Source organism: Salmo salar, chromosome 02 (genome assembly GCF_965601325.2).
Source record: "Salmo salar chromosome 02, fSalSal1, whole genome shotgun sequence".
Lineage (NCBI taxonomy): Eukaryota > Metazoa > Chordata > Actinopteri > Salmoniformes > Salmonidae > Salmo > Salmo salar.
In genome coordinates, this window is record NC_138292.1 from 23,538,149 (window position 1) to 23,560,785 (window position 22,637).

Below are 22,637 nucleotides of genomic sequence, written 5' to 3' on the forward strand. Positions count from 1 at the left end.
AAGGTGCTTGTCCACCAGGCAGTGAGAAGAATCCACTCTCATTTCTTCTGGTGATAACATCATGTGGACCTGCTATATTTTTTGATTTTCAAATCTATTTTCATGCCAAGATGATCAACTTGGTCTGCTCTTTTCTCTACCTTTGTGTGTGTGTATGTTTGAGGGGTCAGATCTTCAAACTGCATTGCTGACTTTTCCAAACTGTTGCTTGAGATGTATTTATGCTGTTGTTGAGCCCCTGGGTTTCTCTACATCAGTGGTTCCCAGCCAGGGGTACTATTCAGTTGATGGTACAGTAACCGAAAAAGGTTAGGAAGCTCTGCTCTACATTTTCAACTCCTTAATGCCTAGTTAAATAAAGGTTAAATAAATAAATATATATTTAAATGCAAATTACATTTTAGACCAGTCATAATTTCTTCACTCGCCATTCATTGGGGAGCATTACAATTGTCAAGACAAGCACAATAAGAACACTATGAAACGCTGTCTTTGGTGTGCATTTTCTATTATAAGTTGAAATATATGATCGTTATTTGTTTACTTTAACCGTTTGTAACCACTATGCTCCACAAGTGCACTTTCTGGGGTGTAATTATTAGTCCAAACAGTTGCAAACTGTTGCATTTTGCAACGAAAGCGAGAGTTTCTATTGGCCAAATGTAGGTAGGTCCCGCCCTGTGTCGTTCCGTTTGTTTCTGTTAAAGAAACGTTTTGCAACAGAATTGGCGTAATGAATACGCCGCAGTTGGATCTACCCTCAAAACTTCGTTACCCATGAAGCAATGCTATCAGCCAGTGCGTTGCTGTGCGTCAAGTCCAACCACTGTGCCAAGCGAAGAAGAAAGGGGGAGACGTACAAGCTAGCTAAAACGATATGCTACCAATGCAGTTACATTTGTAACGACTACATTAGAAAAGATAGGTCAACTCTGTGCCTGCTTGGCTCTAAATCGTAACAACCTTTTCCCCTGCCCCGGCTTTAGCGCACATAGATATGAGCGGCAGCGGGCGGCCCAGGACCAGCTCGTTTGCTGAGCCTCCAGGGGCTCCCGGAGCCGCTTCAGCCGCCGCCGGATCGTCTGTTACCGGAGGAAGTTCTGCAGGAAAATCTGGGGCTTCACAGGCCACAGGGAGCAGCTCGTCTGGCTTCGGAAATTTGAAACTAGCCCGTGAGTATAGCTAATTGAACACAACACGAAGGGATCGGGATATATGTGTGTACTGCTAATTTAAATTAAGTATCTAACTAAACAAATTGATTAAACTGTCGATGTTATCATTTCGCAAAACTAACCTAGGTAGGTAGCTAGCTGGCTAGGCTATGTATGTTTTTGTAAAAGGGACAGTGGGATCAAGCCGGGCTTTGATTGTGACAGATCTGGCTAACGTTAACTAGAATATCATTTGAAGTGAAACGTCTATACGATGTTAGAAATGGATGAAAATAGAATGGAACCAGATGTCGGTGATATTTGTCGTTGGAAGCCAGATTGGAAAAAACGGGCATCAGCGGTAACGTTACCTACCTAGGTGAAATCAAATGAGGTTGACCGTCGTCCTCATTTAGCTAGTTAGCCTGTAATCTTAGCTATTAGCATTGGAAGTTATGTAGCTGGTTGCTTAGTTAGCTAGGTTACATGTCTAACGTTAGCTAGCTAACAGCTATATATGCTATTTAGAGGAGACGAGGTTATCGTTAATTCAGTTCACATAACGTCATATATTGGGTGCTTATACAACATGGCTTAATGTGACCCCGAACAATTAGCTTTAAATCTAGCTAACTTGTTCAATAACAATTTACGTGCTAGTTTGCCCGTTTGGTTAGCTTGTCCAAGGCAGGAATAGAATTAGCCAGCCAGATTGCTGGAGTGCGCTGTGTCAAAGGTCTGTCAATGTCATTTTTATAACGTTACAAGTCCAGTTCTGTTTTGCAGTTCTTTGGTCAACCGTTTTAGATTGAGCAAAAATGTGGGTGGTAAGGAACCTTTACGTATCTATCTTGTTATTGGAATAATACTATCATAACCACGTATTTCCAAATGCAATATGTTGCTCTCATCTCGTTATTGTTCAAGATCTATGATTGATTTTCCTCATATTTGCATAATTTGACACATGTCCATATATTGATAGATCTAATGATCTTCATAATTAGGCAAGTCCTATTGCTTTCCATTGAGATTTCTGCACATTGAGGATTCTTCCACAGGGTCTCATTCTCACCAATTTTTACAGCCAGTGCAATGACAGAAATTGATTGTATGCCCAATGGTAGTTTGGATATGCGGTGCTGGCAGAATACCTGTAGGGAGGGAGGTGTTGACATGGTCAGACTTAGGGATAACCAAATCTGGAACATTGCACCACATTGTCCATGTGAAACAGACAGTAGCTAGTCTACTCTGCCATGTGTCAGGAGGTGGTTGAAAGTGTACCCATATTTTGGTAAGACTTTAGTGGGTCCTTATTAAACCGAACACTTTTATCAAGTCAGATGTGTTTGCCGCTGACATTTCTTCAGTTGAAAACCATAAACGTTGCATACCAATTTCCATTCTGATCACTGACTGCTATTCTGATAGCCCTGCCATGTGGAAGACCCGGCCTGGGTCAACCATGGCACTTCAGACTGCACTGTGAATGTGCTCAGCTCACCAATGGAACCCTATGGGCTGATGTTGAAGCTTCAGTGTGAAGGGATTTGACTGGAGAGATTGAGGGTGGGGGGGGGGCAGAGTGAATCATTGGAAAGATAAGCTAGAGGTGGGAGATGAAGACTGGAAACAGGTGAGCGTCAGATAAATGACGAGCACATAGACGGTGCTGGTCAAATGTCTTCTCAGTCCAGCAGGGTATACATGAACACCTAGCCTAGAGCCTAATCAGCAGGTCATCAGTGGCCCAGTCTCTGTTCAGGCGTTCTAACAGTAATCCTCGGTTTCGAATGGGGTCTGATTTGGTCTCTCCTGACCACAGTACTGCATTCCTAGAAGGGTGTGCCCACTGATAAGCATTGTTCCTGGTCTGGAGGTGTCTGGACCTACCAGAAACCCTAACAAAGGTGCTGCGCTACTGTTATTGTTTCTGGAAGTAACACGGACTTGTCTAAGTGAAGTGCAAAGCCAAGATCAAGGGTTGTAAATGTCTGACAAAAAGGTGTCAGACAAAACAAGTCATAGGCAATAATTGCCACCAGGATTATCCTAGTATTCTGGGGCTGCACTTAGCGTTACTGACGTTTCTCAACTTTCTACTGCTGTATTGTTCTCAGCTCCTATCCTGGGGACCCACATGACTGCACATATTTGTTCCAGCACTAACACACCTACACCTGATTCAACTAATAAAGGGCTTGATGGTCAGTGAATTAGTTGTGTCTATATTAGTACTGGGCCCGGTTTCCCAAAAGCATCTTAAGGCTAAGTTCATTGTTAGAACCGTAGGATCCTATGCTTCTAAGATTAACTTAGCCTTAAAATGCTTTTGGGAAACTGGCCCAGGTCTGGAACAAAACTGCAGTTGTGGGCTGGAGTTGAGGAACACTGTTTTAGAGAGTAAGTGGCAGTGCCACTAATCTGGTTAATATTCTCTAGTGCCAGACCAGCCACTGCATAGCAATACTAGCCAACTAGCTACCTCTCTCTCAAAAGGATACTGCAGCTCTGGCATAAATACATGTTTGGTTGTAATGCATGGCTGTGTAATCGCTAATCCTTTTTGTGAGTAATGTGTTCACTCGCTTTATATTTAGAAATAAGTGATGAGTTACTTGAGACTAAAGTCTGAGCGTTCTGGAAATCACTTCTCTCCCTCTTACTCTTTCATTCAATCCTACTCATCAGACCTGTGTGTTAACTTCCTCTTTAGGAACCAAAGCACTTCTCTGACAGCTGAACTGTCTGACTGCTCATCTTTGCATTCATCATTAAAGTGACTATCATGCCACTGCTGTTTCATATTTAACACTCCCCTCTGACTCCACTTCTTAAGAAGAGGACGACACAGACGCAAACGCTGTGAGCCACATGATTACAGATCAGATGACGTTCTCTGGTCGTATGAGACGTCAGAAGGAAGAATAGTTTAGTGAGTCATGCAAGGATCTGGTTTGGATTAATCAATGAATCTAATGCCTACCCAGTGAAATCTACCACTAGCTATGATGACCCTTCATATACTAGTATGTGAAAAGCTATGTGTGGCGTCTCCAGTGTGTTTATTACAACATGCCGTCCAGAGGCATCCAGAGGTGTCTAGTCTACATCATAGGAGTTGACTTTAAATCCATCAATCAACGGCGCCCACCTAATGCTTTCAGCAGTGCTGAACAAAACCTCCCGCCGTTCACCCTCCCTTCCAGTCTGATTCCTGGATTTCATTTGGATCCTCTGTCTTCAGCAGAGGAAGATCCAAATTTGTCTTCTCAACAAAATCTTAAGCTAGTCATCCACTTACACAGCTTTGTTCTAGAGGCCTTGTCAGACTTTAGAGTAGAACTGGGACATACAGAGTTATTAGAGAAAGCATGGTCATGTTGAGGCAGGCGAATGGCGGGTGAATGGAGGAACCGGTGCACACACTCACTGGGCGTGCTACTGTACTGTCCATTCAATGTTATCACAGGCTCTGACAAGCTGGTTGGCTCCAGGCCCTACCTCTACTGTAATGTTCCTCCTCCCTTCCCAATCTGTGCTTCTCTGGTGCTGCTGTGTCAGTCAGTTCACCCTGAGCTGCACGTCTGACCCGAAGTAGAACTGTCACTCACTGTATGAGCTCAGAGAATCTTCCTTTCCACAAGGTCGCACATCAGACAGACAGTAGGGCTGTGATGATACCAGTGTTGTGATATTTTGTGTCTCGCAATACTGGTATCGTCCCGGCTCCATTCAAACACTTTAAAAACGCACCCTCCCTTCCTTGAAGACAGTAATTATAGGTATGACATTCTGTCAAAGCTATGTTGGAGAGCCCTCACTTTCACCCAATCCACCGTGTTAAATCGCCCTTTACCTCAAGAAACAGAGGAAAGCAAGGATGCATTTCTCAGTATTGTCAGGTTCCTCGTATTTAAACCGTACCAGCCAGTGTAGTGAAGGGGTTCAGAGCTGTGACAGCCAGGCGTGCAGCCAGGCGTGCAGCCAGGCGTGCAGCCTCCCCCTGGGGAGCCGGGGAAGGTGAGGCAGGGTGGAGGTGGTTCACTCTAGCTACTACAGCTCATTACCAGCTAGTATTGTGTCTGTGGGGAGAGGCTTCTGAGGTTATGGACATTTAGAGAGAGAGAGAGAGGGGGAGTGATGAACATAGGTTGTTTAGCGTTTCCCCTCAGGGGATTGGAGAAAGGATGAGGTGATCGTCACTACGTTTCTTGCCTCTAAACCAGAGTCATGGCCCTCTGTGTGTTTGGGGTGTGTGTCCCTGCATCTGGATAACATCTAAAATACTTGCGGTCCTTTAGCCCCCCTCCCAAATGGTCATGTACTATAATGTGTTTGACCTCTGTACCTCTCCCTCAGGAGACAGTGGCAAGGTGACGACTGTGGTGGCCACACCAGGCCAGGGTCCAGACCGCCCACAGGAGGTGTCCTACACAGACATCAAGGTGATCGGGAATGGTTCCTTCGGCGTGGTGTACCAGGCCCGCCTCATTGACAGCCAGGAGATGGTGGCCATCAAGAAGGTTCTGCAGGACAAGAGGTTTAAGGTACAGAGTCTACAGACACACAGCACAACCCACTTCCACTGGCAGTCTACGCCAGTGTTGTAGTACTCGACCATTAACGACTGGGACTCACCTTCCCGTGTATTTGGACTGGATAGGCTACTATGATAAGCAGAACATTAGCAGCACTGGGTGCACAGAGAAGTGAGGGTTCTGTTCTCTAGTTAGCGGTGGGAAGGACGTGCCACACTGGCACACCAGCCGGCCTACGTCGGCAAGCGCTGAGTGTGGGCAGACAGGAAGGCAGGCTCCGCTCACGTACTGCCTCCGATCATAGTGCCTTCAGAAAGTATTCACACCGCTTGACTTTTTCCACATTTTGTTGTTACAGCCTGAATCGAAAATTAAATTGATGTTTTTGTCACAAGCCTACACACAATACCCCGTAATGTCAAAGTGGAATTATGTTTTTCACAATTTTTACAAATTAATTAAAAATGTTAAGCTGAAATGTCTTGAGTCAATAAATATTCAACCCCTTTGTAATGACAAGCCTAAAGTTCAGAAGTAAAAATGTGCTTAACAAGTCACACAGGTTGCATGGACTCAATCTGTGTGCAATAAGTGTTTAACATGATTTTTGAATGACTACCTCGTCTTTGTACCCCACACTTACAATAATCTGTAAGGTCCCTCAGTCGAGCAGTGAATTTCAAACACAGATTCAACCACAAAGACCAGGGAGGTTTTCCAATGCCTCGGAAAGAAGGGCACCTATAGGTAAATGTGTAAAATATAAAGTGGACATTGAATATCCCTTTGAGCATTGTGAAGTTATTACTTACACTTTGGATGGTGTATCAATACACTGTTTTATGTATGTTTTTTTTTTTTATGGTCGAATTAATAAACTAATACTAAAACCTGGTCACTACAAATATACAGGCGTCCTTCCTGACTCAGTTGCCGTAGAGGAAGGAAACCGCTCAGGGATTTCACCATGAGGCCAATGGTGACTTTAAAACAGTTTCTCCTACCACCAGTTGTGGTAGGAGAAAACTGAGGATGGATCAACAACATTGTAGTTACTCCACAATATTAACCTAATTGACAAATATTGCAAAACATGCATCCTGTTTGCAACAAGGCACTAAAGTAATACTGCAAAATATGTGACAAAGCAATTACTTTTTGTCTTGAATGCAGTACTACAACACATTACTGAGTACCACTCCATATTTTCAAGCATAGTGGTGGCTGCATCATGTTATGTGTATGCTTGCAATTGTTAAGGCCGGGGGAGTTTTTCAGGATAAAAAAGAGACTGAATGGAGTTAAGCACCGGGAAAAACCCTACAGAAACTTGGTTCAGTCTGCTTTCCACCAGACACTGGGAGATAAATTCACCTTTTGGCAGGACAGTAACCTAAAACAAGGCCAAATTTACACTGGAGTTTGCGTACCAAGAAGACAGTGAATGTTCCTGAGCGACCGAGTTACAGTTTTGACTTAAATCTACTTGAAAATCTATGGCAAGACTTGAAAATTGCTGTCTAGCAATAATCAACAACCAATTTGACAGAGCTTGGAATATTTTTGTATTTTATTGTTAAGAATAAGGGCCAAATCTTGCACAATCCAGGTGTGGAAAGCTCTTAGTGACTTACCCAGAAAGACTTACAGCTGTAATTGCTGCCAAAGGTGCTTCTACAGAGTATTGACTCAGGGGTGTGAGTACTTATATAAATGAGATATTTCTGTATTTCATTGTCAATACATGTGCCAAAATATTTTTATACTTGTTTTCATTTTGTCAGTATAGGGTATTGTGTGTAGAAGGGTGAGGGAAAAAAATAGTTAATCCATTTTGAATTCAGGTTGTAACACAACAATAAATCAATGGGTATGTAGGCTGCACATCGCGTTAGCGACTCACTTCCCTGTAACCACCAGTCACCAGCCTACTATTTAGCTTTGCCTGGTTAAGAAACACAAACTGCTTTATGAAATTGAAAACAATAGTATTGAGTTTAAAAGGAAAACAAGTCTAGCTATTGTCTCTCTCTCCCCTTGAGTATTAAAAAGTAGGCTGTCTTTGAATTTGTCATCTCGCTCTACCCTCCCACTTTCCCTAGTCTTCCTCTGGATTTCACTCTGGAATAAAAAAAACGACATATCAGTGGGCGATTTACAAAAAGCCGAGAGCCTGTTACAATTATTGGAAATAATAATTTTACAGGAGCGATATCCAATTCCGTCCAGAGACCATTCATCCCTTCAAAACATCATTGAACATTCTATTAAAATAAACTGTGTGAGCCTGTGTATGAAGGACTTATTTGTTTTGTGGGCTATTGCATATTGTAGGCAGTAGTGACTTTTGTGCAACTGGAGGAAAATCTTTGCGTTACTTCAATGCTCACATGAAAATCTTCCCACCAGACCACCACTAGTTGTTGCTGGGCAGATTTGGTCTCCCAAATCCGAGCCAAATCAAGAGGCGCGACATACAAGCATCGAGCTAGTAAGCCGCCAATACAAGCGAGCAAAAAACATTTGTAACCAAAATACCAAATATGTCTAAAGAACCCCCGACTCATTCCTTTGCTTTCAAATGTTTTTTATTATGTGAACATAAACCGATATTATTAATGTGTTCTTTTTTTTGTTAAACTCCAACCCAGTGTCTCAGACTTGAGCACTTGGATCAGGACTCGATCACGGACTTCACCATTGGTGACTCAGACTCAAACTCAACTTAGCCTCAAACTTGTGACTTGACTCGGACTCAAGCACACGACTCGGTTTAGTGACTCAACTGAAACACTGGTCTATACATGCGCGTGCGCGCCCACACACACACACACACACACACACACACACACACACACACACAGTGCAACTCACTCCCACTGGCAGTCTACAGAAACACACCATTGCCCCTCATCACTCACACACTATCAGGTGTATTTCTGTATGTTCTCTCCCCATACCTCAATGTTACTATTGCTCAACTGATGAAATCTTGAGACCTAAATTACACCCCCTTGCTATTTCTATACTCCAGAACCGAGAACTACAGATCATGAGGAAATTGGACCACTGCAACATTGTCAGGCTACGTTACTTTTTCTACTCCAGTGGGGAGAAGGTATGTACAAGTCTGACTACCAGGTATTGGGAACAACATTTGACATTTTCACGTTTATGCAGCAAAAAGAAAAATCCAGACTTGTGAAAAAATGTATTACATTACAAAATGGATTCTCCCCTTACAGAAAGACGAGGTGTATCTGAACCTAGTGCTGGACTTTGTCCCAGAGACGGTGTACAGGGTGGCCCGGCACTTCAACAAGGCCAAGACCACCATCCCCATTATATACGTCAAGGTAATGCACTCACTGCTTCTTCTCTTCCCCTGTTTCTCTTTTTACTTTCCCTCCCTTTTATCCTCGTTCTCTGTCATTGTTTTCTTTCGTTCTCTCGTTCATCTTGCTCTCCCTCTTTCTCACTCAGTCTGTGTCCGTCTTCTTCTCATCTCTCACTTGCCCGATCACCCCTCCATCGTTCCTCTTTAAGCTCCATGCTGCTAGAGGCAGAGTTCTCTATTTAAATGAAATGGTACTAGGCTTGGGCGGTATACCGGGGTATTTGGAAATGTAAGTTTTTCTATAATGGTTCATATTTGTAGCTACTTTGTAAGTAAATACCTGCAGTCAACTTGTGCGATACATTAGGAGATGAAGCAGATCGCGTTCTTCATTTCACCTGTCACATTATTTACGTTATGAAGCTTACCGTAGTTCCCCAGGAAGCCAGTCCCGTGTTTGTTTGTAAATAGCACAACGGGAGAAAGCAGGAGCAAGTGGGTCCAGCTGTATATTCATAGTCAAGTGTTTATTGTTTTGCCTCAATAGGGGGATCAGGGACATGCAACTATAGTTTTCCTGCCCAGAAAATACATTGGTTCAACACATTCAGCAGAAATTTGCTTCATTTTCATTAGATGACAACAGAAGTGCAAAGCTATTTGGCTACCATTTGTAAATGAGCTTACAATGAAAATGCAAGTTATTTTTTTGCAAACAAAAAATGCATGGCCATCATATTTCTGTTTATCATAGGAAATGTAGCCAGCTACATTGTTTCTAATGTTTTGCTTGAAGTTAATCTTGCATTTTACCAGAGAGAAGTAGGCTGGTTACACTGAGGAAAAGTAGCTACACATCAGTGCTGTCTGCTGATAGAATGCCCTTAGTGAATTCTCATCCCAGTGGACAAGTGCAACTGAAGCACAACATTTGTCTGATGCCGAGCAGAAATTACATAAATAATTATTTTAGATCTGAGTTTACAAAACGCAGCAAGATATAACTTTTTTTCCTGAATGCAGAATTCTTCATTTTTCATGAAAGCGACACCAAAGTTTAACTTGCTATCATCTTCTCCGAGCAGAGAAGACAGGCCCGGTGCCCTAGCGACTGCACACAGACACAATGTGTTCACATACTGCTCCAGAGCCAGTACTGTTCTTCCTTCAGACAAACATGTGTCAACTTTGTTTGTACAATGTATTTCGTTCACATTCGCTTGTAAATGTCCAAATTCACCAAAAATTATATTCGGTAGCTCCTACGTATGTATAACTTTATGAGCTGGATTGCCTGTCTTTGCAATTACTTTATTTTCATTTGTGCTCGTTAGCACATTTAGGTAGCAGCCTCCGTGGAAATTTGCCATTACTTGTATTAATTTTGTCAGCCTTCTGGTAATGGACGCCCAACAGGCTTTTTTTGCGTTTTGTGGCTCCCCCTTGTGTACTAATCCGGTAATACTGTAAATCCCGTCATGAGAGAAGGACGGTATGACAATGTAAAAGTCTGGGTACCCTAAATGGTACTGTATTTGACTAGAGGACTCTTTCCCCCAAGGATCTGATGAGAAGAAAACACATTGATGTTGAAGTCGGAAGTTTACATACACTTAGGTTGGAGTCATTAAAACTTGTTTTTCAACCACTCCACAAATTTCTTGTTAACAAACTATAGTTTTGGCAAGTCGGTTAGGACATCTACTTTGTGCATAACACAAGTTATTTTTTCCAACAATTGTTTACAGACAGATTATTTCACTTTTAATTCACTGTATCACAATTCCAGTGGGTCAGAAGTTTACATACACTAAGTTGACTGTGCCTTTAAACAGCTTGGAAAATTCCAGAAAATGATGTCATCGCTTTAGAAGGTTCTGATGGGCTAATTGACATCATTTGAGTCAATCGGAGGTGTACCTGTGGATGTATTTCAAGGCCTACCTTCAAACTCATTGCCTCTTTGCTTGACATCATGGGAAAATCAAAAGAAATCAGCCAATCATACATTGTAGACCTCCACAAGTCTGGTTCATCCTTGGGAGCAATTTCCAAATGCCTGAAGGTACCACGTTCATCTGTACAAACAATAGTACGCAAGTATAAACACCATGGGACCACGCAGCCGTCATACCACTCAGGAAGGAGACGGGGGGGGGGGGGGGGAATTGAAAGCGGGAAAAAATCCATATATCAGCAGCGTCATTGTTTAAGCCGCGAGGTTCAAAGCCTGGGAAAAAAGTTGCGGCTTATAGTCCGGAATTTACGGTAAACTTCTGACCTACTGGGAGTGTGATGACAGAAATAAAAGCTGAAATAAATTATTCTCTCTACTATTATTCTGACATTTCACATTCTTAAAATAAAGTGGTGATCCTAACTGACCTAAGACGGGGAATTTTTACTAGGATTAAATATCAGGAATTGTGAAGCTGAGTTTAAATGTATTTGGCTAAGCTGTATGTAAACTTCCGACTTCAATTGTATGTTCTCTTTCTGCTCTGACTCTTCACTGACCTCCGGTAGTCTTTCTGTCTGTCACCTCTTTTCCAACTCCTCCATTCTCTTCTTTTCCTACATCAGATTTTTTGGGGACAAGGCCTACTAAAGTGTTTTAGAATTGGAAAAATTTGAGAGAAAGTCTGTTTAAAAGGGCACTTATGTTGTCTGTTAGCTGCGTGTGTGCTATGCCCCGTGGCAGCAGAGAGGACTGTCTGTCTCATATGGCCCATTTGCCTCAGCCCACCCTGCTGCTCTCTCCTGTGGTGTGGAGATGCATACTGATCATACACACACACACTGCCCTCACTCAGCATCTCTACACTCTCCTCTCCACCTCTCCCTGTGCTCTTCTCATCCCTCGCTACTCTCTCTTTATCTGCATCTCTTCCTTCCCTTCCTTCCTCTCCTTGTTCCCTTCTTCCCTCACTACTCTTCAGCCCCTTTCTCTCCAATTCAATTCAAAGTGGCTTTATTAGCATGGGAAACATGTTTACATTACTGTTTATTTAACTTGCTTTGGCAAACAGAAGTGAGAAGACTCAACAAACTGTTAGAATTGAACAGTATTGCATGCAGAAAAACCTTTACATTTTTTGATCGCTCACTCCTCTGCACCCCCTCCCCCCCTCTCTGTGGTGTGCAATTAAACTCTTTGCCCTCTAAATCTTCCCCTCTGCCACAGCTGGGCAACCGCGTCCCCCTCTCAACACCCGTCTGTCTACCCCTTGCACCCTGTGTGCCCAATAACACAGCTAACGACCCAATAGAGAGACCCCAACACACGCACACTCAGACAGCCAGAAACCCTTACACACATACACAGTCACATCTTCTGCCATGCTAGCTCTAAGCTTTGCGATGGGAACATTTTACTGGCATAGTCTAGAGCAGAGAACCCACAAGTTGTTGCAATGTGTTTGAGTAAGTTGCATACATCCAGAATGTTTGACTGTTCTGAGTGCAGTGAAGTTGGTGACCAACAGTAGCTGTCTGGACACTTGGCATGACTGTATTACTAATGGAGGGGATTATGATGATCAGTGCTGCTGTTACTGGCTGCTAACTGTGTGTGTGTGTCTTAACATGTGTCTTGTGTTCTCCCTGCAGGTGTACATGTACCAGCTGTTCCGCAGTCTGGCCTATATCCATTCCCAGGGTGTGTGTCACAGAGACATCAAACCCCAGAACCTGCTGGTGGACCCCGAGACGGCCATCCTCAAACTCTGTGACTTCGGCAGGTTAGTCTGCCTGTCTGTCAGTGAGCACCTCTGGCCATCTCTGGATGTCTCTGACTGTCTGTGTTTCTTAGGCTGCCTGTGTAAACGCAGCGCAATTCTTCTGATCTTTTTTCCACTAATTGGTCATTAGAGATATTTTTCAGCGCTGATCTGATTGGTGAAAAAAAAAGAAATCAGTATTGGGCTGCCTGTGTAAATGCCGCCTTACTGTTCAGTCTGTCTAAATCGATCTCTGTCTTACTCTGTCTGTCTCGATATCTTTTTCTCTGACTGACCACCTCTCTCCCCCTCTTGTCTCCAGTGCTAAGCAGCTTGTTCGCGGGGAGCCCAACGTGTCCTATATCTGCTCGCGGTACTACCGCGCCCCCGAGCTCATCTTTGGCGCCACGGACTACACGTCCAACATAGACATCTGGTCAGCGGGCTGCGTGCTGGCCGAACTGCTGCTGGGACAGCCCATCTTCCCCGGGGACAGCGGAGTGGACCAACTGGTAGAGATCATCAAGGTAGAGAAGAGGGGAGCTGAGAGGACACCAAACTGTAGGGGTGGGAGATGGAAAGAAGAGGGAGTGTAGGTCTATGTTGGTGGCGACGGTAGGAGCGTACAGTTGAAGTCGGAAGTTTACATACACCTTAGCCAAATACATTTAAACTCCGCTTTTCACAATTCCTGACATTTAGTCCTAGTAAAAAATCCCTGTCATAGGTCAGTTAGGATCACCACTTTATTTTAAGAATGTGAAATGTCAGAATCATAGTGTAGAGTGATTTATTTCAGCTTTTATTTCCTTCATCACATTCCCAGTGGGTCAGAAGTTTACATACACTCAATTAGCATTTGGTAGCATTGCCTTTAAATTGTTTAACTTGGGTCAAACATTTTGGGTAGCCTTCCACAAGCTTCCCACAATAAGTTTGGAGAATTTTGGCCCATTCCTCCTGACAGAGCTGGTGTAACTGAGTCAGGTTTGTAGGCCTCCTTGCTTGCACATGCTTTTTCAGTTCTGCCTGCAAATTTTCTATAGGATTGAGGTCAGGGCTTTGTGATGGCCACTCCAATACCTTGATTGTGTTGTCCTTAAGCCATTTTGCCACAACATGGAAGTATGCTTGGGGTCATTGTCCATTTGGAAGACCCATTTCCGACCAAGCTTTAACTTCCTGACTGATGTCTTGAGATGTTGCTTCAATATATCCATATAATTTTCCTACCTCATGATGCCATCTATTTTGTGAAGTGCACCAGTTCCTCCTGCAGCAAAGAACCCCCACAACATGATGCTGCCACCCCCATGCTTCACAATTGGGATGGTGTTCTTCGGCTTGCAAGCCTCCCCCTTTTTCCTCCAAACATGATGATGGACATTATGGCCAAACCGTTCTATTTTTGTTTCATCAGACCAGAGGACATTTCACCAAAAAGTACTATCTTTGTCCCCATGTGCAGTTGCAAACCGTAGTCTGGCTTTTTTATGGCGGTTTTGGAGCAGTGGCTTCTTCCTTGCTGAGCGGCCTTTCAGCTTACGTCGATTATAGGACTCGTTTTACTGTGGTAATAGATACATTTGTACCTGTTTCCTCCAGCATCTTCACAAGGTCCTTTGCTGCTGTTCTGGGATTGATTTGCACTTTTCACACCAAAGTACGTTCATCTCTAGGAGACAGAACGCGTCTCCTTCCTGAGCGGTATAACGGCTGCGTGGTCCCATGGTGTTGAGTACTATTGTTTGTACAGATGAACGTGGTACCTTCAGGCGTTTGGAAATTGCTCCCAAGGATGAACCAGACTTGTGGAGGTCTACAATTTTTTTTCTGATGTCTTTGCTGATTTCTTTTGATTTTCCCATGATGTCAAGCAGAGAGGCACTGAGTTTGAAGGTAGGCCTTGAAATACATCCACAGGTACACCTCCAATTGACTCACATTATGTCAATTAGCCTATCAGAAGCTTCTAAAGCCATGACATCATTTTCTGGAATTTTCCAAGCTGTTTAAAGGCACAGTCAACTTAGTGTATGTAAACTTCTGACCCACTGGAATTGTGATACAGTGAATTATAAGTGAAATAATCTGTCTGTAAACAATTGTTGGAAAAATGACTTGTGTCATGCACAAATTAGATGTCCTAACAGACTTGCCAAAACTATAGTTTGTTAAAAAGAAATTTGTTGGCGGCGGCGGCGGCAGGAGCGTAGGTCTACGTTGGCGGCGGCAGGAGCGTAGGTCTATGTTGGCGGCGGCAGGAGAGTAGGTCTACGTTGGCGGCGGCGGCGGCGGCAGGAGCGTAGGTCTACGTTGGCGGCGGCGGCGGCAGGAGCGTAGGTCTACGTTGGCGGCGGCGGCGGCAGGAGCGTAGGTCTACGTTGGCGGCGGCGGCGGCAGGAGCGTAGGTCTACGTTGGCGGCGGCGGCAGGAGCGTAGGTCTACGTTGGCGGCGGCGGCAGGAGCGTAGGTCTATGTTGGCGGCGGCGGCAGGAGCGTAGGTCTATGTTGGCGGCGGCGGCAGGAGCGTAGGTCTATGTTGGCGGCGGCGGCAGGAGCGTAGGTCTATGTTGGCGGCGGCGGCAGGAGCGTAGGTCTATGTTGGCGGCGGCGGCAGGAGCGTAGGTCTATGTTGGCGGCGGCGGCAGGAGCGTAGGTCTATGTTGGCGGCGGCGGCGGGAGCGTAGGTCTATGTTGGCGGCGGCGGCGGGAGCGTAGGTCTATGTTGGCGGCGGCGGCGGGAGCGTAGGTCTATGTTGGCGGCGGCGGCGGGAGCGTAGGTCTATGTTGGCGGCGGCGGCGGGAGCGTAGGTCTATGTTGGCGGCGGCGGCGGGAGCGTAGGTCTATGTTGGCGGCGGCGGCGGGAGCGTAGGTCTATGTTGGCGGCGGGAGCGTAGGTCTATGTTGGCGGCGGCGGCGGCAGGAGCGTAGGTCTATGTTGGCGGCGGGAGCGTAGGTCTATGTTGGCGGCGGCGGCAGGAGCGTAGGTCTATGTTGGCGGCGGGAGCGTAGGTCTATGTTGGCGGTGGCGGCAGGGGTGATCATTCTTGGAGAAACTTCATGCATCTTTCACTCTTCCAGGTTTTGGGGACTCCAACGAGAGAGCAGATCCGAGAGATGAACCCCAACTACACAGAGTTCAAATTCCCCCAGATCAAAGCACACCCCTGGACAAAGGTACTCTCTGCCCTCAGTTCTATTTAAATAGCCTTAACACCATTGTCTTCTATTGGGATCCATATTAGAGAGAGAACATTTTGAAGTGGAACAGATACGACAGCCTAAATGAGTCAAACAAGATGCTTTTTCTCCCTGTCAGGTGTTTAAGCCGCGTACCCCCCCAGAGGCCATCTCCCTGTGTTCCCGTCTGTTAGAGTACACCCCTGTCACCAGGCTGTCCCCCCTGGAGGCCTGCGCCCATGCCTTCTTCGAAGAGCTGCGCCAGCCCACTGCCCATCTGCCCAGCGGACGAGAACTGCCCCTCCTCTTCAACTTCAGCCCCGTCGGTGAGTCCACTGCCCTCCCCCACTCTGTTTGGCCCTGCCTCAGTCAGTAGCCATGCCCTCCTCTGTTTGGCCCTGCCTCAGTCAGTAGCCATGCCCTCCTCTGTTTGGCCCTGCCTCAGTCAGTAGCCATGCCCTCCTCTGTTTGGCCCTCCCTCAGTCAGTAGCCATGCCCTCCTCTGTTTGGCCCTCCCTCAGTCAGTAGCCATGCCCTCCTCTGTTTGGCCCTCCCTCAGACAGTAGCCATGCCCTCCTCTGTTTGGCCCTCCCTCAGTCAGTAGCCATGCCCTCCTCTGTTTGGCCCTGCCTCAGTCAGTAGCCATGCCCTCTCTGTTTGGCCCTCCCTCAGTCAGTAGCCATGCCCTCCTCTGTTTGGCCCTCCCTCAGTCAGTAGCCATGCCCTCCTCTGTTTGGCCCTGCCTCAGTCAGTAGCCATGCCCTCTCTGTTTGGCCCTCCCTCAGTCAGTAGCCATGCCCTCCTCTGTTTGGCCCTGCCTCAGTCAGTAGCCATGCCCTCCTCTGTTTGGCCCTCCCTCAGTCAGTAGCCATGCCCTCCTCTGTTTGGCCCTCCCTCAGTCAGTAGCCATGCCCTCCTCTGTTTGGCCCTCCCTCAGTCAGTAGCCATGCCCTCCTCTGTTTGGCCCTCCCTCAGTCAGTAGCCATGCCCTCCTCTGTTTGGCCCTCCCTCAGTCAGTAGCCATGCCCTCCTCTGTTTGGCCCTGCCTCAGTCAGTAGCCATGCCCTCTCTGTTTGGCCCTCCCTCAGTCAGTAGCCATGCCCTCCTCTGTTTGGCCCTCCCTCAGTCAGTAGCCATGCCCTCCTCTGTTTGGCCCTCCCTCAGTCAGTAGCCATGCCCTCCTCTGTTTGGCCCTGCCTCAGACAGTAGCCATGCCCTCCTCTGTTTGGCCCTCCCTCAGTCAGTAGCCATGCCCTCCTCTGTTTGGCCCTGCCTCAGTCAGTAGCCATGCCCTCCTCTGTTTGGCCCTCCCTCAGTCAGTAGCCATGCCCTCCTCTGTTTGGCCCTCCCTCAGTCAGTAGCCATGCCCTCCTCTGTTTGGCCCTCCCTCAGTCAGTAGCCATGCCCTCCTCTGTTTGGCCCTCCCTCAGTCAGTAGCCATGCCCTCCTCTGTTTGGCCCTCCCTCAGTCAGTAGCCATGCCCTCCTCTGTTTGGCCCTCCCTCAGTCAGTAGCCATGCCCTCCTCTGTTTGGCCCTCCCTCAGTCAGTAGCCATGCCCTCCTCTGTTTGGCCCTCCCTCAGACAGTAGCCATGCCCTCCTCTGTTTGGCCCTCCCTCAGTCAGTAGCCATGCCCTCCTCTGTTTGGCCCTCCCTCAGACAGTAGCCATGCCCTCCTCTGTTTGGCCCTCCCTCAGACAGTAGCCATGCCCTCCTCTGTTTGGCCCTCCCTCAGTCAGTAGCCATGCCCTCCTCTGTTTGGCCCTCCCTCAGTCAGTAGCCATGCCCTCCTCTGTTTGGCCCTCCCTCAGTCAGTAGCCATGCCCTCCTCTGTTTGGCCCTGCCTCAGTCAGTAGCCATGCCCTCCTCTGTTTGGCCCTCCCTCAGTCAGTAGCCATGCCCTCCTCTGTTTGGCCCTCCCTCAGTCAGTAGCCATGCCCTCCTCTGTTTGGCCCTCCCTCAGTCAGTAGCCATGCCCTCCTCTGTTTGGCCCTCCCTCAGTCAGTAGCCATGCCCTCCTCTGTTTGGCCCTCCCTCAGTCAGTAGCCATGCCCTCCTCTGTTTGGCCCCAAGCTTCTGTAATCCCCTCAGTTTTCCAGAGTAAGTCTGAAGCGTGTATGTTGAGTATCCTGTGTGTGTAGTATGAACCTCATCTCTCGCTCTCTCTCTCAGAGCTGTCTATCCAGCCCCAGTTGAACTCCACACTCATTCCTCCTCACGCTCGCACACAGACATCACCTGCCTCACACGGTATGTACAGCACAGCCTACCCGACACATGCTTATTACATGTTCAATACATGCTTATTAGATGACTACATATTTACAGGACTAGGATAGGGGATATAGCATCAAATCAACATTTAACAACCTTTTTTAAATGAATATTGCTGTGTTTGGATGTTAAACCCAACATACTAAAAACAATGACCTGATGGTGAACTGATGTGTTTAGTGTGGCGTGTATCTGATATCCTGTCTCTGTCTCCACCAGATGGCAGTGTGTCGGACAGTACCGCCCAGCCCAGCTCAGTACCTGGATCCATCAACAGCACCTGAACCCCCCCATCCCCCATTCACCCCGTCTTTCCCCTTTTCCTCTCAACCCCATCCCTCTCTTCCTACTCTTCCACCCTCTTTTGGCTCCAAACTTCAAAAAAACAACTATACACGCACACATACAAACAAAAATACTTAAAAATCATTGATTATCCCTTGAATATTCCCATTATAGGTGTAAAAAAATATCTGTTGGTGGCAGTAGTCCAGTGACTGTTGGGTTGTAGAAGATGGGTGACTCTAACTAACGCTATTCTGTATTATAATCTCTGCTAATCAAATTTTATCCCTTTATAAAAAACTGTTTTATTTATTTGAAAGTGCATTTTGTTTTAGTGATGTATGCCAGTGAATGGGATGCGTCGAAACTGAGGCCTGTTTCAGTTCAGACAGTTTAGGACAATCTTCCTTTGTAGAGGTTAAAAACCAAACGGTCATGTGGTCAGAGGACAGATCAGTCCCTGCAGCCAATGGGAAAACTCTGGGGAATGTAGGTGTTCATCTACCAAGACATTACTCCCTAACCAAGTCCAAAGTGTTAATTAGTTCTGAAAATTGAACTGTGTTATTTTGTTTTATTAAATTGGATACCAAACAGCAGCAAATTGAACTGGCATTTTAAATTGGATGTGATTTTTAGAAGCTTTTATCACACAGGTGATTCAAAAATCCAAAGGCGGGAACCGCAAGCTGTTTTATTAAACTGTTTCTGAGAAGAAACATTGAGGTGAAAGTCTTAATGTCTTTTATTTGAATAAGAGGTACCTTTTTTAAAAGAATGGAATGTACATATTCAGTTTCTATAAGCTCTTGTCCCAGTCAGTTTAGCTGGAGACATGTGTAGGTGAGAAGTAAGCTTTGCACCTCTCCAAAGGGGATAGAGCGGAGCCGTAGGGGCCCGCTGCATCTCTTGTGCAGTGTAGATATGCAACCTGTGTGTAGGGAGGGGTAGGGCTCCTCCAGTCACACCTGTACACCAATGGCCATATAGCGTACTTGAACCAAAGCTCTGTCACATCAGCTTTGAAAGTACTTGGCACTTTCACTCCTCCCTCTCTCTCATTTTTCCTCAATTCAGTCTAGATGCACAATTACACTGCATGTAGGGGAGGTTTTAAGTGTAAGTGATTGTGTGTGAGAATGAGTTTTTTTGTGTGTTTAACTTTCCCTGGCCATCTTCCATCTCCAAATCAACCCAATCTAGCACTCATGTTTTTGTAAGTCTAGATTCTAACAGCATCACAGTGATTTATCATCAGTAAAACCTTGTTTTCATCTGGCCCACCAACACAGACTTGCATGTTCACCATGCGTTAGAGCAACCACACCTGTTCTCCCTCCCCACTCATCACCGCACTACAATGATGGTTTGATCAAAAATACCTGCACCCAAGAAATGTAAATGCCCCAACCACTTCTGGAGCCTTCTGTTCCTCTCCTCCTTCCTCTCCCACTCTCTCCTTCCCTCTCTTTCTCTCACTGTAAATATCAAGTACCTTTTTTTATTTCGTTTTTTTTGTTATTATATTGTTCTTGTAATTTCATTTTATTTTCTCTAGCAGAGGGGAGCTGGTGTAGCAGTGACCAGGCTCCTACTCCTCAGTCTGTCTGTAAATACAACTTCATTTCAGTCCCTGGCTCGGGGGGGAAAAACAGAACAAAATGTTTCTCTCGTTTTTATTCTCTCCCTCCATTTCTCTCTCGTTGCCTTTCCCACATAAATATTATGATCACTTTATTTATTGTATTTTCGGGGGGTTTATTTTGTTTCTCTGGGGGGGGGGGGGTGTTTTCGTCAGCTGTAGGGTTTATTTTGAAAGAAGTCATCAATGCCCCGTGTCATGCAAAATATTCCAACTTCCAAGATACTGTACTTTGATCCAAACTTGGGAGTGTTTTCCAATAAAGTCCTGTATTTGCAACTACACATCCTAGCCAGTAGGTGGAACTACATACATTTTCTTTGATGTGAAGGGATTCTCACACGACTCTGCGTCTATGGTAGTCTAGCTGATGTCCCAACAGTATAAATGGCTGATCCTATGTAGGGTTATTGGTGATATTGCTGTATCTGGGTGTGTTTGAATGAGGGGATGGGTGGGGAGGGTGTGATGTGTCCCTTCTCCCGTGTCCCACAAGTGTTTTGCGTAATGGGTTTAACCTGTTACTTCTGTCTGTGATTTATATGAATGAGTGATTGAATTTAATGAATGGATGAACGAACTGACAAATCTTACAAAAGTGTGAGTTGGGAGAGCATGGATACATTTTTTTGAAATCTTATGTTTTCCTAAAATGAAGAGCTAACTAAATGTGTTATTTTTGTGTTTTATTTTCCTGGCACGAGTTGGTTTTAATTTGTTGTGATCCTGATCTTTATGGCCCTGCACAAGGGTCATACCACATCACTGGTGGGAATGGAACGGTTTTGAAGTGGATGCGGGAGAGCGAGAGAGGGGGGGACTGAAAGAGGGACGGACTGGGAGACACTTTTGTTTGTTGATATAAATAATTCAACTCATGAATAAAGTGATGAAACTGCCCTGGTCTCATGTTATAAAGAATGGAAGTGTGCATGCACACCAATTTATGTAGTGTCATGTGGGAATGGCACCAAAACAATCTGCATTTATTGACCAGCGTACTTAACTGTTTTGGCTGCTAGTTGCAGACAGACATCTCATTTATGATTAACTTAATGAGGAACATTAAAACTTGGGTGTGCTTACACTACACAGGCCTTCGATTAAAGGACACACCAATAAGTAGTTATGGCATTTGTTTTATCCAAATGAAGTCTGAATGGTAGTAATAAGGCAGCTGACGGCAGAGCAGGGGCCAGAATGCCATAAGGCACTTAGGTTTTTATAGTGTTTCCACAGCTGATTCATCTGTGAGAAGGCCAATGAGCCATCCATCAGGAGGAGGGGTGGAGCTGACTGATTCATCTTTCACGCTCCTTTTCTCTCCCCACTGGCAACTCAAGATGCAATCTGCCTGTCAACTCATGACACCATGCTTTATGGTTCTGAGCTTGAGACCGTCACCATGGAGGGCTGACCAATGTGAGTAGCTTCCTTTCCTCGTCACCTTTCCTTTATGCCCACTAATCTGAAAGGATACAACTGAGTAAAGCAATAGTGTCAAATAAGTCCACTAGAAAGAGAATTTTAATCAAATGGAAACAAATAGTCACTTCTGCTTCAACAAATGTCATGTGGTGTTAAACCTCATTGACCACAATTTGAACTGTAGTAGTATCTGACATTTACTACTCCTATCAAAGCAATATTGCATGAGAGACCGTAGTTTATCATGAACGTTGGCACAGCTAGGATCATGGAGGAAAATCTCTAATGAAAGGCCACTCCAGTGTATACATGAGCCAGGTGGCTGAACACACAAATGGCTTGGAAGGATGAAATTAAAAGTTATTGGAACCACACAAATGTCAGTGAAATGATACCTTGCTTGATGAAATGTTATGCCTCTTTAGTTAATGAAATTACAGATGGGAGAGCAGAAGGGAGGGTGGTGGCCAGGTGTCATTGGCTCATGAATAGGTGAGCATCATAGGCAGATTAATAGGCAGGCAGATCATAATATTCTTAATAGTTTAATCTGCACATTTGATGGTGTTGTCATATGATATATCCCCCTTACTGTTTCTGCTTTTAAGAGCCCAGTTGATATCTGGTGAGTCACTTGATATGTCACAGATATAATACCCTTGAACTATTCCATAACTATTCTAGAGCGTGTAGATCAGTACACACTTCAAACCTGTCTTTCCTGTGGACCGGTCTCAGAGGGGTTCTTAGTTCTAACTTTTCCATCCAACATGATTCAACCTCGACTGCCAAGGAGGGCAGGGTTGAATTTTGTCGCCAGGTGTTCCTGAACCTTTTGGCTGCATCTGTTTTTTCTATATTCAACAGGAAATATTGATGGGATCCTACAGAACCTTTGCCTCCCGGTGCTTTAGAGAAATCTAGTGAACATTGTAGTTTAAATCTGCCTCTCAGGTCCAGGTGGTAGCACTACTGAATTAACAGGAAGAGGCCTTGTCTGACCCGCTTAGCTCCATCAGCTCCACAGCAGTAGCTCAGTGAGACAGGAAGTGTCTCTAGAAACAGGAGAGA

At 45.5% G+C, this 22,637-nt stretch overlaps 1 protein-coding gene across 1 annotated transcript; it reads left to right on the plus strand.

Moving 5' to 3' along the window:
* Nucleotides 1–775: 775 nt before the first annotated feature.
* LOC106576382 (glycogen synthase kinase-3 beta) lies at nt 776–21,037 on the plus strand. The gene is made up of 10 exons (XM_014153519.3): nt 776–1,172; nt 5,520–5,707; nt 8,733–8,816; nt 8,944–9,054; nt 12,645–12,775; nt 13,077–13,281; nt 15,840–15,935; nt 16,078–16,264; nt 18,110–18,187; nt 18,431–21,037. The coding sequence occupies exons 1-10, from the start codon at nt 998–1,000 to the stop codon at nt 18,493–18,495; spliced, it is 1,320 nt and encodes a 439-aa protein (XP_014008994.1). The 5' UTR covers nt 776–997; the 3' UTR covers nt 18,496–21,037.
* Nucleotides 21,038–22,637: the final 1,600 nt, after the last annotated feature.

Excerpts from the sequence above, each read along its gene's own strand:
- LOC106576382 (XM_014153519.3), top strand. The coding sequence starts at position 998 with ATGAGCGGCAGCGGGCGGCCCAGGACCAGCTCGTTTGCTGAGCCTCCA. Across the intron at positions 13,282-15,839 it reads AACTGGTAGAGATCATCAAG|GTTTTGGGGACTCCAACGAG; the intron begins GTAGAGAAGAGG and ends TCACTCTTCCAG. Across the intron at positions 16,265-18,109 it reads CTTCAACTTCAGCCCCGTCG|AGCTGTCTATCCAGCCCCAG; the intron begins GTGAGTCCACTG and ends TCTCTCTCTCAG.